This window comes from Lepidochelys olivacea (assembly GCF_965140295.1).
Source record: "Lepidochelys olivacea isolate rLepOli2 genome assembly, chromosome: 7".
Lineage (NCBI taxonomy): Eukaryota > Metazoa > Chordata > Testudines > Cheloniidae > Lepidochelys > Lepidochelys olivacea.
Genome location: NC_140417.1, coordinates 85,894,319 through 85,908,977, shown reverse-complemented (window position 1 = coordinate 85,908,977; position 14,659 = coordinate 85,894,319). Strand labels below are relative to the sequence as shown.

The window sequence follows — 14,659 nt, the reverse complement described above, 5'->3', positions numbered from 1 at the left end:
CTTGCTGGCTCCCTCAGCTGTTGCTTCCAGCTGCTGAAGACAGGAAACATTTGTTGGCTAGTATGGATATTTATTTTAAGTAATGAGGAACCATGCCTAAAATTACCAACCTCTCTCCCTTCTAAATTAGGAAAGGTGGGACTATGGTCAGGTTTCACAAGTAAGATGTTTCAGCAGTGAGAATTGTAGAGGAAATTAGTTTATAAGATTATAATAGATGATAGTTGCAAGTTATCAGGTCTACACTAGAACTGGATTTCTCTCTTTTTGACTCGCTGATAAACACTGAACCTACGGTGGTGAATCAAATGAATAGTTTGCAGCTTCATGACTTTATGGGAGCAACAATTAGTGATTGTTTCAGCATGGTCCATTGACTAACTGAGTTATTTCTCATGTAGAATCAGTGTGAACGATTTGTTGTGATGAAGGTGTGATACTAGCAGATCAGGTGCCAGCTCATACCAAGGTCCCCATTTCTCCATTGAACACTGACAAATACATAGTTGGGACGCTTATAAATTGCTGCCTGCATTAATCTCATTTTTAACATCTATATCCCATATTATAAGGTAATATTAGAACATTTGATTTGTAAACCTCTAACTGTGTAAATCACCAGACAAGAGAGACATTAACTAGTGTGAAATGCAGGTCTCCAACCAGAGGTGATGTGTCCTGCCTATCATGGGAGGCTCATCACCACCAGAAAGACAAGTATGGAACATTCAAGAAAGCGGAAGTCGTCTTTGCTTTGTCCCTTCAGTGAAGATGAGTCATGCAAGTGAATTCATCCCATCAGCTGAGTCTGCAACTCAGAGCAGAAGGAAGAAAGGGAATAAAAAACACTAACAAGAAGGAACTGATTCTTTATGCTGCTTGGACACTGGGAGGAAAGGATTACTAGGCATAAGCAAATGATCCCCAGTGTTTAGCCTGAGTTACTGCTAAAGGACATATAGAGCTTGCTTATTATAGAAGTTTCTATAACTTTTTGGAACTTTAGATTGGAACTCATTTGTGTGTATATATGTTTACCTGCTTTAACCTTGTAAATAACTCTTGATTCCTTTTCCTATATAATAAATCTTTAGATAGTTTATTATAGAATTATCTACAAGCATCTTTGGTGTGAGATCTAAAGTGCATTTTACCTGTGATAAGTGACGGGACTGGCAGTAACCTGAATCTTGTTATGGTCCTTGGTGTAAGGGATGAACTGTCACAAAAATAGGTTTACCTGGGTGTCAGGACAGATCAGAGTATCTAAGGGAACTGTCTGTGATTCCATGGTTGGGCTGTTATAGTGCTTGAGGAGTTTACACTTGATAATTGGTTGGTGAAATCTAAATGTAGGTCTCACAACCCGTTTGGAGTTTGTGCCTGATTCTTAGCAGTCTGCCCAGAGGTTGGTACTCACAACCTAAAGCCACTGCAGGACATCTTGACAAAAGGTTTACCAGCATCTTCACTAACAATAAATCCTGTTCTTCCGCAGCACAGGGTTAAGCATGTCTCCTCAGAGTCTGATGCTGAAGTCTAGTCCTACATGAGGCAGCAAGCCTAACTGGTAGTCTTCCAGCAGTTCACCGAGCACTGGAGCCCATGTTTCTGTTGTTTACAAAACCCTTTATTTGTGGGCTTGGTCCCATCTCTGGTATGTAGTCAGCAGTTACAGTAGGGGGTGACCTGCCTAACTGATGTATGTTGTATTGTTTTTTTAATTACTGTAAAGTCGGCCACATGAAGTGGGTGAGTTTGGACACACTCAGGTTCTGTGTTCTGATGTTGGAGTAAAGACTTAATCCATTCACATTCAATACTGTAGTCAGATGAACTTATAGGAGGATGCTGTGCTCTGAAAACTGGTCAATTGTAGCAGTTCAGGAGTTTCTGGCACTTCATATAAATTCTTCTCATATCGTCACATAATAAACCAAAAGGTTGTATGTGTCATGTCTTAGCATAGGGGGGAAAAACTTCAGTTGAAGTCTTTGAGTTTTGAAACATGGCTGTTATCCCAGCACTGTTAATGAATGCAATAATTAGTAATGAAATAATAAATTAAGCATGTCACAAGTTATTTTGGATGGTGAAGAAATGTAGGAGGAAGTTGGGATGTAATCGCTCAGTTTCAATTAGAGCTTGGAGCAGCTGTTATAAACTGATGATTCTAGGGCAAATTTCTTGTGTACATGTGTAACTTGAGTAATATTTAGATTTGTTTATAAACGAGAGAGAAGGAAACAATAATCACGTGCTATTGTAGCTGAAGGTTAATGACCAATAAAACCATATGAATGGTGTAACTTGTTCGCTAATTAATTTGAAAAAGAGTGTGTACTGCATTAGGACTGCTTCACTAAGATCTGTTTGGGAACTGTCATTCGCTCTTGGCAGGTATTCTGCATTATGAGGGTTAATTATGCTGAGACTTCATTTCAATATGCATTGCAGTAAGCAGCCTAAGTAAATGAACGTTCATTTATCTGCACTATTGCTATGCAGGCTGTGTGTGAAACCAGACTGCTAGAGTTCCTGCTCTATCAGATGATGATCTGAGGGGCCTGATGACACTGTGGAGGTGCACTGAAATGTTGATTACAGTGGACCTTGGTTTATTTAGTTTTCTTCTCATGGCAATGGAAGAGATTCTTTTCCTTCAGCCTGTCATAGAGAGCTGACTTTAAGCTTCCAGAACAGTGGTTCTGTTTTGTTGGGCGTGGGGGATCCCTTGCTGCTGTTTTTTCCAAACCGTCTCACTAACCTATTAATATTTGTATTTAATTGGCAGAATGCAAACTCTCCCTGTTGAGCCAGGTGATACTGCTCTGAGGGTCCAGGTTTTGGCTAGAGTTTAGCTTTTTAGACTGCACAATATCTTTTGACTAGCCTGAGTTATACAGATTATTGAAAACCTTTCAGAAATAGGAAGAACCTGTTGTCAGAAGGATACCATCTCAGGAAATATTGTGAAAATCCTTGCAACCTGCTGTATTCCAAAAGCAAAAAATAATAATAATTTTCTCTCCAGAAGTAACTCTACTAGGACTGACTTTAGTCCTGGATCTTAAGGATACTTCTGAATAGGTATTCATGTTTTCCCTGTTGAAACGACCGAGAAAAATCCACACACATGCAGTGTGTGTGTAAAATATAACTACTGCTATTATTTGTGTATCCTATTGTCTCTGTCCTATTCATCCTCTGTCAGGTGATGAAATAGCTTCAGCTGATCTGATGCAGTGGTAAACAGGGCTGTGTACAATTGAGAAGAAAACCAATCTTGTTCATTGGTGTATTAGAAAATTTCAGTGTTGAATGTGTTTTTTTTAGAAGATTGGATTTGAGACCAGCCTACTAGATATTGAACTAATTGAATTTTTTTTTTTAAATTCCACATTTGGCTTAAATTCCCTGTTTTGTTAACCTATCATCAGTTGTTACTTTCAGACATTTGTTTTCCCCTTGATGTTTGTTACTGCTAATAATTAGAATTTGAAAGAAAGTTTACACGTCTCCAATTTGTAATAATGACATCTAACATTATCCTTTAGTTTCTTAATGACATTTACTAAATTCACTGTTTAAGACGTATTTCCTCCTTGCTTTTAATATTTTTGTCCTTTTCTAGTCCTATGTATATTACTTCTTAATCCCGATGTAAATCACAAAAACAAAACAAGATTCCAGCAAGATTGTGAATTGATCCATTATTGCATACTTGTGTTCTATCCCGATTCTGAATTCAGTGGACTCTTATCTGCAGCTAGAATCCATACACAGGAAATAGATGGATTCAGAAATCCTTCTTGATTTTCAAGAAACTGCTAGGTCAGCTTTTGCTTTATTTTTCAAAATATTACTGACTTTGGGTCCAGTTAAACTGATACACTGAAATACTTGCTTAGTTCCTCATCACCTCTTCTTTTTTGTTGATGTTGTATCTTAAACTGCAACCTAATCAGAATACAGTAATCCGGAAGCTGACACAGGCTGAACTTTCAAGTCCCCTTACTCTGGAGCTATGTGTTCTGAATTGAATTCCTGTGAAATCTAGTATTGATCTAAGGAAGCTTTCTGATGGTCTGTTTCATTAAGCGCTAGGACATGAGACACTGTCTGTGTACTCCAGGCCATGCTTTGACATCAGTGTTTATTCCAGGATGGAGGTAACAGTTTGCAAAAGCACGTGAACATGTGACTGTTGGTAATGTAGAAATAAAAGCTACTGAACAAAGACTTGCTGTTGTTAGACATAATGAGATACAAATCTATATTTTTGCTTACTACTACCATTGCCTTAATGAGTTTGTGATCTTAGATCAACTCTGACTGCATGGTTGAGAAAAATGTGTGTGCCTAGAATAACAATTCCTTGCAAGATTCACAAATGATAACCTGGCTCTGGGCAGAGATTTGAGAATAGGGCCCCTGCAGAATCTTATAAAAATGTAGTGCAAAAGGATTAGAGGAATAAGTGAGGCAAAATTATGCCTTTGCATATGAGGGTTGGACAGTGGCTAACAGTAATCTTGCCCAACTCCAATCCGTAAATGAAGGATTACTCATCTTCCCCCACTTCCCCTTCCTCTCTTCATATCGCTTTCCCTCTCCTACACCAGAACTAAAGTAGGGAATAAACGGAGCTTTTACTCTGTATTGCCCAGATGTCGGGGACCATGGCTTTTCAACCCTGGTCCTTGGGGCTCTTTGGTGCTAGGAGATTCCAACCTACCACCCAGGGACCTGCCAACTACTTTCAGAATAGGAGCTGAACTCAGACAGAGGGCCCCAGTCCTGGGAGCTGATTGGCAGAATGCTGGGAACCCTGATTGGTCCAGAGCCCCTATTTAAACCGAGCACAGGAACAGGAAGTTGTCCATCCAACTGGGATCCCCCCTGCTCTGGATTGTGTGCCTAGTGCTTCCTGTTTCCTTGGATTGAATTCCTGATGTCCTGACCCTGCCTGACTCTGGTTATTGATCTGTGGTTCTGCTCTCAAGTTTGTGTTCTGCCTCTGATTTCCTGGTAACCTGACCCTGCCTGCCTCCTGACACTCAATTCTCAGTTTACCCTCTGCCCTGTCTTGGACTCTGACCTCCCAGTATCTGACCTGGCCTGATTCCTGACTCCTGCTTTGACCACTAAGTCAGTCTGCCAATGTCCTGGTCATGACACAAGCCCAATTGTTCTAAAATCATGATTCAGGCCTCCAAAATTGAGGTTGGCATAATAATAGATTTTTTTTAAAAACAGTAATTTTTGTGCTCTTTATTTGCATTCTGATTTTTGAATATTGAAGGTTCATGTTGTTAAATTTTTCTCCACAACCATGAGGCCTAGAAACTTAGTTTTTAAAAAATGAATGCTGAGATTCTCAAGTGATCACATGACTCCAGGGGCTGGGGTTTAGGAAAACATGAGACTTGAAATAAAATACAAGATTTGTGATAAAATCCTGTGAGTTGGCAACACTAAGGCCTGGTCTACACTTAAAATTTAGATCTATGTAGTTATGTCACTCAGGTGTGTAAAAAATTCATATCCCTTTGTGACGTAGTTAAACTGACCTAATTCTTGGTGTACATGCATCTAGATCAATGGAAGAGTTATTCTGTCAACATAGCTGTTGCCTCTGAGATATGGATTGATTACAGTGACTGAAAAATCCATTGCATTGTTGTAGGAAACATCTATACTACAGGCAGTATAGTGCTGCTGGTGTAGTGTCATTGTAGCCTAACCCCTGTTGGCATTGTGCAGCCATTGTATTTAGAACCTGTCATAATGTGGCAAAGTTTCACCAGGACTAAATATGGAGTGAAAGTTGGAAAACTCTTGTATGCAGTGATATGTGTTTAACTTAATTTCTAGGTGATGGAGTATGAGAACAGGATACGAGCCTACTCCACTCCAGACAAAATCTTCAGATACTTTGCCACCTTGAAAGTAATACATGAGCATGGAGAACCAGAGGTGTTTATGACACCACAAGATTTTGTGAGATCCATTACTCCTAATGAAAAACAACCAGAACGTAAGTAAAATATTCAGTAATTATGTTTAGGGGTGATATATGTAATGAAGAGTTCAGAATAAACTCTTTACTGTCTCTTTGTAATCAACTTTTACTTCTCATTGTACAAATAGGTTGGCAGGGGACCACCTTGTATTTGTATATGTTTACATTGCTTAGCACAATGGGCCCTGTACATGCTGCTGCAATACAAATAAATATTTTCCTCTAAACACATGTACTTGTGGATGCATAATATTATACAAAGTAGTAATAGAGTAAAAAAAGTAATAATTTAGTTCAGCAGGTAATATGTTCAGCTTTTCATCAGAAGACTACCAAGTTTAAATTCCATATCAGCACTTGGGTTCATATCCAGTACTCTCACTGCAGTGGAGTACTGCAGGATAATTAGGCATGGCGGAATTTAATTTAATTTTAATTTTTTTTTTTAATTTCAACAGATACCAATGTTTGCTTTTAGGCATTTTTTTCCTATTTTCAACTATTTAAATTTTCACATTTGCAGGAAATTGGGGGCTTATATCAGACAATTTAATGACCATAAAGTTTGGGATTCAAAATCTAAATCTTTATAACTGTTAAAGCACAAATTATACAAAGTAAATATACTTAAAGCAACTCTAGTTTTCAAGCAGCATTTTTCTTTATTGCCTCTATATAAATTTCTGTTACCGACGGAAATATTTTTCATCCGTGTGAAATACCCAGGGTATTCTCCACGTTTCTCTTCGTTATAGCGGTTCACTAACCCCAGTACAGCGACTGGAGTTTATCAGCACCAACTTTGATGCAGTACAAACAAGAGCATTTCTCCCACCACACAGACTCACTATCCTGGGACAAATGCCTCCCCTAATAGGCTGGGGAGTTCACCTATACAACCACAAGGCTTAGGGCAAATGGCCTTCCACAGAAGTGACCTTCCATATCACTCTTTTGGAGCTAAGGGCTGTCAGGAACGCCTGTGCATGCTTTCTGCCTTTCATCAAGAGCACCCACTCGAAGATCATGATGGACTTAATATAACCTGTATGTTTTACTTAAATCATCAAGGAAGCAAACTTCGGAACTAGTGCATCTATCACAATAGGCTCATCTCAGCTGTCTACCAGGGATACAGAACGTGACAGCTGACAGTCTGTGTTGGGAATTTTTGTCACTACCATGAGTGGGTACTGAACTCAGAGGTGCTTCGAGTTATATTCACTCTTTGGGGAACCCTGACTATGGATCTCTTTGCTACTTACTGAAACAAGAAATATCCTCATTACTGCTCCAGGGCTGGCCTGGGTAGACATTCACAGGGAGATGCCCTTATCTTCCTATGGGCAGGGCCTTCTTGTATGCCTTTTACGAGTTTCTTCTTCTGTCCAAGGTCCTGTTGAAAATTCAATGAGACAAAGTGAGAGTTATTTTGATTGCCCCTCCTGGCCATGACAACTCTGCCTCCCTTATCTGACACAGATGGCAATAAGCCCTCTTATTCCTCTTTGGTCCATTCCTCACCTGCTCTCTCAAAACAATGGGTGATCCTTCACCCCAGCCTGTGGATCTTCTGCTTTCAGGATTGGCTCCTTCTTAGTTCTAAGTCTTAGAGGCAGAATGCTCTGATGAGCTAAAAGACATGTTGCTACACAGCCAAAAGTTGATCACTCGACACACTTAACTACAAACTGGAAATGAGTTCAAGTTTGTTGTGATTCTAAACACATAGACCCAACCTCATCTGCCCCCCCCCCCCCGATTTTACACGACATTTTAGACCTCAAGCAGTCAAAACTCTCACTCAGCTCTTTTAAGGTACATCTCACGGTGATAAGTTTTCCACCGCCAGGTAGACAGTCACTCGGTGTTTGCTCACCCACTGATGCATGGATTCCTTAAGGGCGTTGGGAATCTCTTCCTGCATGTGACGTCACCTGCTTCAGCCTGGGATCTTAATCTAGTTCTCAGGGCTTTGACTAGACCTCCCTTTGAGACCAAGGCAACTTGCTCTCGTTTACACCTGTCCATGAAGACAGCATTTCTAATTGCTGTGACCTTAGCTAGGCACAGAGGAGAAATAGTGACTCTGATGGCACACCCAGAATTCAGACTTTTTAAAGACAAAGTAACTCTAAGGCCTTATCCCAAGTTTCTCGCCGCTTTCTCTGCTCTTTCCATAATGAATCAACAGATCCATCTCACAGTCCCCCCCCCCCCCCAAAACCACGTTGACACAACAGAGAAATGATTCTGCATGTGCTAGATGTTAGAAGGACACCAGCATTATACTTGGACAGGACTAAGCACTTTAGGAAATCCCTTGAACTCTTTGTCCACAGAAAGATCCAAAAGCTCTGTGATATCGGCTCAAAGACTATCCAGATGGGTCTCTGGTTGCATTAATCACTGTTATCAAGGGCCCAATCTGCTTCCATCCAGAATCCATACACACTACACAAGGTCAGTTTCTACCTCAGTCACATTCCTTAAAGATATCCCTAGCTCAGTAATCTGTAGAGCAGCGACTTGGGCCTCTGCCCACACTTTCGCAGAACATTATGTGATCACTGAAGATTCAGCCCCCGACCCCATCTTTGACTCCACAGTACGCTCTGTAGTCACAGACTTGACTCTGAAGTGCCAGCCTACAGTGGTGCACTCACAGGGAGACAACTCGAAGAAGAGGAAGTTGCTCACCTTGTGCAATAACGATGGTTCTTCGAGACGTGTCCCCCTCTGGGTGCTCCACAACCTGCCCTCCTTCCCTCTACTTCAGAGTTATCTATGGGGCTCTGCAGTGGAGAGGGAAGTGAGGGTGGGGGATGGGGCTGCCCGCACAGTGCTAGATAGCCTCAAGGCAGACCACAAGGGAAGGAGAGCACATGTGTGGGCTCAACGGACACTGCTACCAAAAATCTCCCATTTAAATGCGCAGGGGTACTCATACACCTATAGTGGAGCACCCATAGGGGGCACATTTCAAAGAATCATTATTACTGCACAAGGTGAGTAACTTCCTCTTCAAGAAACAGTAGTCTTTCCATTTTACTGAGTTGTGGTATATAATGACAATCATATGATGCCCGAGGTTAGGGGTCTATTTCAGGAGTGGGAGGAGTACAGGAGGTCAGACTAGATTATCATGATGGTCCATTCTGACCTTAAAGTGTATGAATCTATGATGCAGTTTAAATTAACTGACTTGGTTGCTGTGTGTCATTATGTAGGTTGATCGGCTTTGGTCAGTTTTCTGATGTCTGGTTACATCCCGGTACTGGAGAAAATGTTAGCCCCAGATAGTTAGTTCCACATTGTGCCCCTCAGTGTAATGCTATTTATAACCTGTCCAACAAAGCTCGGAAGTGGTCTTGTTGTTTAGCAATATTTCTTGACAATACTAAGAGAGAACTCCTATGTAATTCAGGCAGTCTATTACAATGTTGATAATTTTCGCAGTTTATCCCCAAAAGCATTCTGTGGTATGCTACAGTCATAAACCACGTTCCAGGAAAAAGACATTTGCCAGACGGTTCTGAATTTCATCGGTTTAGTCGATGTGGATAAGCATCTTTGACAAATCGCGTAAGCTCCCTGTAATCAGTATGTATTTTAGCATTCTTTTCCCCATTATAAAGAGCCTTGTACAAGACAGGAGCTGCAACTCTGTGCCTAGGTGGAACACATCTTGAATTTGCTTCATGTTCTCTCCCATAAGATGCCTTGGAATACTCCAGGGGATAGTAGTACTGAGGAACTGTTGCAAATAGAAATCAGTTGGGAAGCATTGGCATAGTTTGGTGTAGTTGATCAAAAGTTCTACTGTTGCTGTACAAATTTAATAAATGGGCCAGTGCTTATGGCAGCTTCACTAGATCGGGTTTGCTTTTTCGACGATGGCATTTTCCTTTATCTCATCTGTCCCTGAAGGTATGGAGTGGGCAACACCCAGATAAGTAAAATTATTTCCATGTTTCTTACCATTTATGTGGCAATAAGTATTAGTTCAGATTATGTTTGTGTGCTCTGACAGACCCAAGGAAATGGACGTTACTTAGATAAAAGCAAAACTGAGCCAGTGCACATTGTATAGAAGAATCTGTACTGACTGCGATTGATTGGTGAAACTAAGCTGCCAGCCACTGAAATTCATCTTTAGTAGAAAATTGTAACTTGTACTGTATTTAGTGAGAATGGATGGTTTGGGAGTGGAGGGGTCGAGTTGTTAAGATGTTACCAGCCCTATGCAGCACTTCGTTAGCTTGCTATGGCCAATGAGTCTGGGCTGCGTTATCATTGAGACAGGAGACCCTGTGTCAAAAAAGAAAGTGTAAGTTTTGTTCTGTCTCTGTTCTTGCCTATGTGGTGCTCTCTTCAACTTGAGTCTCCTTTTTGGCTAATTCCTTCCCTGTAAGTTAACCTTTTTTTCTGTGATACTGGGCTCAAGAGCACCAGAGCAGGTTAGCTATAACCTTAACACTTGTGGCACTGGAGTTTCATTGACCTCCTGGTCAATAGACAGGGGTTCTGTTTGCTGTACCACGTTTTCAGCTGCTGTTTTCATATGTGTAGTCTGTCAGCTAGGTCTGTCTGTGGTGTACTGTAGCACTAGCAGTGGCATAAGAAATATCACTGTTCTACTAGTATATCTAACTTGTCTACATCAGAAAAACGACTGTTATATAACACATTAGTTAATGTGATTTAGCACTCAGTGTGTGTATGGATTGCCATAAGCTAGCTACATGATTTTGTTATGACGTGGTTCTGGCAAAATGATAGTGTTCTGCATTTTCTGTAGTAGAAAAAGAAAAAACCAGGGGATTTTTCATTGTTTATTTTCCAAATTATTAAAACTGGGACAAAATCAGGTTTAAAAAAAAAGAAAGAAAAGAAAAATTGGGAGTGCGGAGAAACAAAACAAAAAAAACTATTCTAATATTCACGTTTTACTACAGTATAACTGAAACTTTTTTTTAATGTACAAAGGTATATATTTTTTTCTCTCAGAGCTAGTAGTTTTTCCAGAAATCCTGGTTTTTGTGTACACTTCAAAGAAAATTATGGAAGTATCCTCACTCATGTTGAGCCTCATGCTGTCTTGGAGGTAGTCCAACTTTGAAGATAAGTGTTCTGCATCAGTAGATCCAGGGGGTACACTCAAAGCTCGCCGTGCCACATTGTTGTAATTGGGAAGTATGTCTTGATGACTGATCCAAAAAGCCAGCACATCCAGTTTCACATTGTCAAGGTTAGATAAATTCATGTCAGTAGTAAATTCTCCTTTCAGATTTGAAATGTCACCTTTAGTGGCATATGGTTGAAACACTTGGCATAACTGTCATAGTCTGCTGCAAAATTCACTTTGAGGAAGAGGTCCAAAACCTGGATGACATTCCAAAAAGTATCTTCAGCACCAAACACATGGGGGTTCAGGTTATGGGTCACAATAGTCTCCGATTTCTCACTGAGTATTTTGAATCCTTTTTTTGGTTCTCGTGTTGTGGGGTTGGAAGGATTTCCAGAAACAGCTGCGTTTTCTTGCAGTATGTTTCTCTTGCAGCTTTTGTGCTCAGTTCAGCTGAGATTTTGGTTGTCAGGATCCAGTAAATGTCTGTATTGACAAATGTGTTGGTAGTAGTCGAAGAAAACTCCAGTATTTTACCTTGGTGCACAGAATCTGGTGGTCATTTTGGTTATTTGACAGTCTCGTCAGAGTTTTTGCATTGCTTTTGTTTTTTTAGAACATCAAACAAACCAAAAAAACTCATGATGATCTTGGAGACATATTAGCACAGTCCACATGTTATTTACACAACAGGCAGCTAATTACAAGCTCATCCACTGATGTGGCACAACAAGGGTAGGTAATCGGCATCCGGCTCTGCGCTCATCTCACACTGTGTAAAACAAAGCCTTCTACTTGTTTGCATGCTTGAAAATGGTCCCAAATCCAACGATGCAAGATTCATGTCTTTAATTTTTTCTGTAGCAGTAGCTGTTGACAGGACAATGTTAATCAGATGAGCAGGACAGCTCATACGTAGAAGCTCCAGTTTCTGATTGAGTTTAATCTCCCATGCAAACTTAGCCATGTAGTAAGCAGAATCTGTGTTAGCTGTGAACACATTTTCCCAAGTTAGTTGGTACATCTCAAACATGTCAGTTATTGCTGCGTTGACAAAACAGGTGTCAGCAGAGGGAATGAGTGTCACATCAGTACAAAACAATGCGGGTTTATTTGCTTTGAAATAAAATAACAAAAACTAAAGGCCAAGAATCAGACAGTCCAAAGCATCAGGAGACTTGTCAAAAATCAGCCTAGACACCAGATTTCCATCAATTCGTTTTATCAGTTTGGATACTGAAGTATTGTCATTTTCTTTCAGATACTTACCAGTGAGGTTGTCTGCATTAGGAAGGGTTTTTGCTGCTGGACCGTATTGTTGAACAAAGTCAGCAATAGGCCCCTCCGCAATTAACAGCGGTTGTCTGGCGAAACAAAGAGCATGCACAAATTCATTGACACAATCGTGCTGTGTCCTCTTTCATTAAAGTCCTGGTGAAAGCTCCTGATACTGTTTATCCCGAAGCTCACTTTCTTCTTTAAGCTCCTTGTGTCACTTGCTTTAACACGTTCCTTTATTCTGTCAGCATGAGGACTGACCTCAGTGCTGCAGTACTTGCAGTGCAATGCATCCTCTTCATTCCCATCTTTACTTTTCTTGAAAATTTCTGAGCACTGATTTGCTTGCTGGTATTCAGGCATAGATTTGCATTTTTGCCCCATGTTTACCTTTTTACCTTATCTATCTGTAATCCCCAAGGAATTTACCTAGTCCCTGGGGCTTTGTGTGCTGGTAGTTCCTGGTAGGAATGGGGAGCCAAGGGCAGACTCAGAGTCTGCTGGGCAACCAAGAGGGAGAAAGGAGAGACGCTATGTAGAACTACAAGGGCCACTGTTAGTTTGGGGAAGGATTGCAGGCGTGCTAGCTCAGTGGAAGGGGCAGAGTGATTAACAAGGGAAAGCCCAGGAAGAAGAGCTAGCCTGACCAATACGTGGTGAGATGGCCTCCCCAGGGAGTCCTGGAGAAGGGAGAAGCCATTTTGGGAGTAGTCTGGAGCCAGCCACAGAAAGAGCAGGACTGGCTGTGTGGGAATCCAGAAGAACTCAGGCCCATCCATCCAACCCTGTAAAGAGATTGGCACTAAAGGAGGTATCCGGATGGACAGGGGCGTTACATATCTTTATCTGTGGAGGATTGATTGTTTAAATTCAGTGCCACACTAACCAGATGCAAAGCAATAGGCAGGTAATGTCTCCTTGCAAGCCAATCATAGTGCGATATTAATGTTGATATTTTCCATTCTGAGTTTTACACTGTGGAACTGCTTCAATCTCCGCGTTGCAGGACATAATCATGTAAAGCATTTGTGTTTAACAAAAATAAGTGCTCAAAAAAAAATACTGAGTGGATTGATAAATGGTTGCAAATTGGTAAAAATCGAACTCCTTTAATAAAAAACTAGTCATTTATCAATGGAAATTGGCAAAAACTGAAAACGCACAACACTAAAAGTGGAGCTAGTGGTCAACTTCTGCTACCATTGTTGCAACTTACAGGATACAGTTAATTCCTTACGCAGTTTTAGTCATCAGTGTCTGAATAGGTCTCCAACACAGAACTCAGCTGGCTCAATTCTGAGTTTGGCAACAACTAAAAGAGCAATGGGAGCCTGATGTTATCATATCCAGTTAAGTAACGTTTTTACTGAAGGAGGGGGTTTGTAGAAATTCATAAGCATTAATCATGCTGTATGTATGCCTCTAACCTTGAGTAGGAGCAATATTCTTTAAGGAAGTATAACTTCTGAAAGTGCACATTGTATATAAGTGTGTACGTTTGTTTCTTGGAGTGCACACAAATATCAAGAGTGATTCCTCAGTTTAATATCCACAAATCCAGCAATCCATCTGACAATTCTCTAATTTTTCACTCAACCTATGATATTAATTACAGGAATTTTTACTGTATTGTCTCAGAAAGGTCAAAGAGATCATCATGAAGTGATGAACAGCTCCATTTTCTGCTCTGTGACTATTACGAATCTTTGAGTAGATGGGAAGCATTTTTTTCACTTATAAATAGGTGACAGTAATCTATTGTTCACCTTCCTGGACAAGTTATATTTTTCTTTCTTTTCCAATCCTTTCCTTTTCCCAGTCTGGTTAACAAGAAGATCTGATAGCTATTTAAACCACTGGCTGAAAATGTGTGGTTTCTAGCATATGTTTGTCAAACCAACAGTTGAAAATCAGTCTATGCACTCTTGTGTGAATTACTGCCAATTCTCAATAACCCAGTCATTCAGGAGTTCCACTTCTCTAAATCTCTTTACAGAATGTATTTTTTTATTGTTGTACAAATCATTTGTAAGTCTTTCCATGTTGACTATTAAACTTTCATTGTTATGCATAGACTTGGTTACACTGTAGAAGTAGATTGAAAGATAGCTTCTTTCTCAACCCTGTAAATATTATTTTCCTTCTAAGAATAAGATCCTTCTGTTTTGTGGTAACACAATGTGAGGAATACGTTAATATGAAAATCTTCTAGTTAATGCACTTGCTTA

General features: G+C 40.3%; 1 protein-coding gene across 2 annotated transcripts in view; it reads left to right on the top strand.

Moving 5' to 3' along the window:
* Positions 1 to 14,659, top strand: part of MICU1 (mitochondrial calcium uptake 1) — a 214,036-nt gene that overhangs the window by 60,252 nt on the left and 139,125 nt on the right. For both annotated transcript variants that reach the window (XM_084634526.1, XM_084634527.1), the window contains exon 4: positions 5,878 to 6,040. In XM_084634526.1, the coding sequence (XP_084490652.1) occupies positions 5,878 to 6,040 (163 nt within the window). The remainder of the gene's footprint in view (positions 1 to 5,877; positions 6,041 to 14,659) is intronic.